This window comes from Morone saxatilis, unplaced genomic scaffold (genome assembly GCF_004916995.1).
Source record: "Morone saxatilis isolate NCDOM2014 unplaced genomic scaffold, NCSU_SB_2.0 Contig10, whole genome shotgun sequence".
In the NCBI taxonomy this organism is placed as follows: Eukaryota; Metazoa; Chordata; class Actinopteri; family Moronidae; genus Morone; species Morone saxatilis.
In genome coordinates, this window is record NW_023339652.1 from 16,623,607 (window position 1) to 16,626,885 (window position 3,279).

The 3,279-nt window shown below is 36.7% G+C and overlaps 1 protein-coding gene across 1 annotated transcript; it reads right to left on the minus strand.

The window, feature by feature from the left end:
- LOC118336087 (cytidine monophosphate-N-acetylneuraminic acid hydroxylase-like) lies at positions 1-3,259 on the minus strand. Its single transcript, XM_035672662.1, has 2 exons — positions 2,778-3,259; positions 1-1,425 (listed from the first exon to the last, which is right to left on the minus strand). The coding sequence occupies exons 1-2, from the start codon at positions 2,870-2,872 to the stop codon at positions 1,287-1,289; spliced, it is 234 nt and encodes a 77-aa protein (XP_035528555.1). The 5' UTR covers positions 2,873-3,259; the 3' UTR covers positions 1-1,286.
- Positions 3,260-3,279: the final 20 nt, after the last annotated feature.

Below are 3,279 nucleotides of genomic sequence, written 5' to 3' on the forward strand. Positions count from 1 at the left end.
CAGCATCTAGCTGTTTTCAGTCAAACCTGATATGCAGTATACTCAACAAAAGACAAAGGTGACAACTAGCTGATGAAAATAGAGGAGAATTTCTCAATTTTTTTCATGCCTTTATTGGATAGTACAAGTGAAGATTGACAGGAAATGGGAGAGAGAGGGATGATATGCAGCAAAGGGCTGCAGGTTGGAATCGAACCTAAACAAAAACCACACAATTAATGTAACTTTAAAGAAATGTATTACTGAGTAAACTATATTCCAGCATAATTTACATTATATTATATTCATTTGCAAAGAAACTAGCACTAGATGTAGGGAGGGAACCAGTGGAGTGGCTCATAGTAGCACATTATAGTCATCCCAGTGTTTTACAATACTAACAAAACTACTTCAACCAGAAATAAATAACAACAACAGGAGATGTTTACAGTGTAGAACAGGCTGTAGTGGTCAACTGTACTGACATCCCATTAGGTCACCTTGACCAACCTACAAAATTCACATGTTCTGTGGTCACATACTGACAAGCTTTGGCCAAGCTGTTACGTACTCCATAAGGAATTATTTGACAGTGTAGCCATTGATTATTAATGATAATTGAGTAATGATGAATACACAACTAAGTATTGAAGTATTGAATAACAGTATACAGTGATTCTATATTAAATTCATAATTTTATTCTTACACTCACTGACAAATGGGCTTCTTTGCTTGACTGTATTAAGTACACTTTTTGGATTATATCAAATACATATACAAATATTTATTTCAATGTTACAAAAATGTCTATCAGAAGCACACAGTAAAACTCTTTCACCTGATTAATATGGGCCCTGCACCATAACTTCCAACCAAATAAAGCATTATAGTAGAAGAAGTAGTATTGTACATAGAAGTATTAGTAGTAGTAGCAATTGTGTGAGACATCCTTACAATAGTTAATGCAATCATCAAAGGTCTGAGATTGCCACGATGCTACGAATACTGTAGCCAGAAAGACAGCGGATTTTATTGATGCCCAGATTTTACACTAATATAGAAGGTGAACAAGGTGTACAAGTTTTGGAGTTTTGTTAACTGTTGTGCTGAATGGACCATACAAGTGTCCTTTTTAACTTCAGCTTTAGCTGTTGCAAGCAGCCATTGGATCTCACTTATTGTTGTAAGGTAACACTAAGCAAGATTACAATTAATCTAAAATTTAATCTAAATAAACGTTATCTGGCTGGCATGAAGGTTGTCAAATGAGTTAAAATGGATTCTTCACACACTACTGTGACGCATTTCATAACACCAAACAGTAGCTCCATATGTTTGACTCCTCTGTTGGTGTGTCAGGCTCCTGGATGGAAGTCTGCTGCTGCAGGAACTGGTCCCAGTCTGGCCGCCGAACTGGTAGCTCTATCTGGAAGTGGTTCCAGAACCTGGAGATCAACAGGGCATATTTAAGTTTAGGACATTTACAATAACTGTGCATCATAATGAATAAAAGCAACACTGTTGTGTCCATTGTGCTTCCATCTCTCAGTACTGTGTTCCATATTATAAAAACTGATATAACAAAATCTGATCTGACAAAAACCTGTATCATAAGTGTAACACGCCTCTAAAAAAACATGATGTATTACAAAATTTCTAATAGTATAAACCAAAAATCCTGCTCCAGTATGCAACTTATATCAGTGTTATTTCTATCTCTGCTTCTTATACACACCCCTTTAATAATCACACTTCACATGGGAAAACAATGAAGCTTAACATTTGTTAACTACAGAGAAATAAAGAGACTCTTTGCACCTTTAAAGCTTTTACAGAGCCTGGTATCAGGTATCAACATTATCATCTGATCTCTGTGAATGTAAATTGATGTAAAGAAAGAACTCACTGAGATATTTGTTTTGCATGTTTTTAGAGCCATGGAAAGCATGGCCGGTGTGGTGGCACACTTATTAAACAATGAGCGAATCAACACACAACATTAATGTGCCCTGTATGTGTTATTTCTGCTGTATTTTTTACATTTGCTGGGAGGGAGGGAGCTAGCAGATGTTATCAGGGGTTTAGTTACACTTTAAGCATTGTGGAACTGAAATTGTCAAAGTGTTATAAATGGAGCTGAAAGTGTCAACTAGGGAGTAATGACCGAAACCAGATAAACTCTGTTAAACTATAATATAAAGGCAGTGGGAGTCTCTGTTAAATTGTAACCACTGAGAGTTACTGCATTGACAGTTGAAAGATGTCGAAATGTCAGTTGAAGAGGAAGAGATAAAGCAAAAATAAATATGTTTTAACAGCATTTAAGTTATGCACCACTGAGTCTGATTAGGCTAGAACTAAAACAAGCAGTGGAATGAAGTGACAGGCCAGATTACTAGGAAAGTCTTTTTTATTTCTTTATTTACATATTTGACATTTTAGCACTATGGAGATGCCTTTATCGTTGCTTGCCAGTAAGTGTGGATTTGCCCTGCTGCATTGTGAAATCTGTGAGGAAATGAATGCTGTTGTAAAAAAAATGTAAAAAAAAAAAAAAGTTATTCTGAAGTACTCTTCTAAAAAGTGTGCCTGTGTTCAAAATACTGACGTATGTACTGAATACAGATGCTTCATTTTTGTATTCTGTACAACCAAACCACGCACAAAAATAATGAGAGGTCCCTATCAAATGTCTGGTGTTTTCTGTTTTTTCACTGAAGAAAGGATTCAAAAGCTTTATTGTCATATGCAGAAATAGTCATTAATGGTTTTGATATATGAGATAAAGTGTGTGTACTTGTGGTGGTAGATGTCCGGGTCTCTGCTTATGCGGTTCTGGAAGCCGATGTACAGGTCATCCCAGAGATGGCCGTGCAGCACCACGAATCTCATCACCTCAATCCTGTTTTTAATCTTTAGGGAGGGAGCCAAGAAACATCTGGGTTAGTGCACCAGTCTATGCAGTACATGTTCATGTGTATAATGCAGTGAGTCAGAAGGCGAAAGGGTGTCTTCCTTTCAAGTAGAAAACAATATTTCAGATTGATAAAAGTGAATGGTACAGATGTTTAAATATGTCCAGCCTTCCACTAAATAGTGAAATGCTTGCTTGCGTACTCCAGTGTTTGCTGGAACTGCCACTGACTGCTGTTCAGCAAGAATGTACTTCACGTCTATTTCATAAATCCACAATACATGAAGTTTTATAACTAGGTTCTCATCTCATTTCCGCTCAAAACATATTTAAGCACACCTTAACCATTCACTCCCTCCTCGACTAATTTTCTACATCCCTCCCC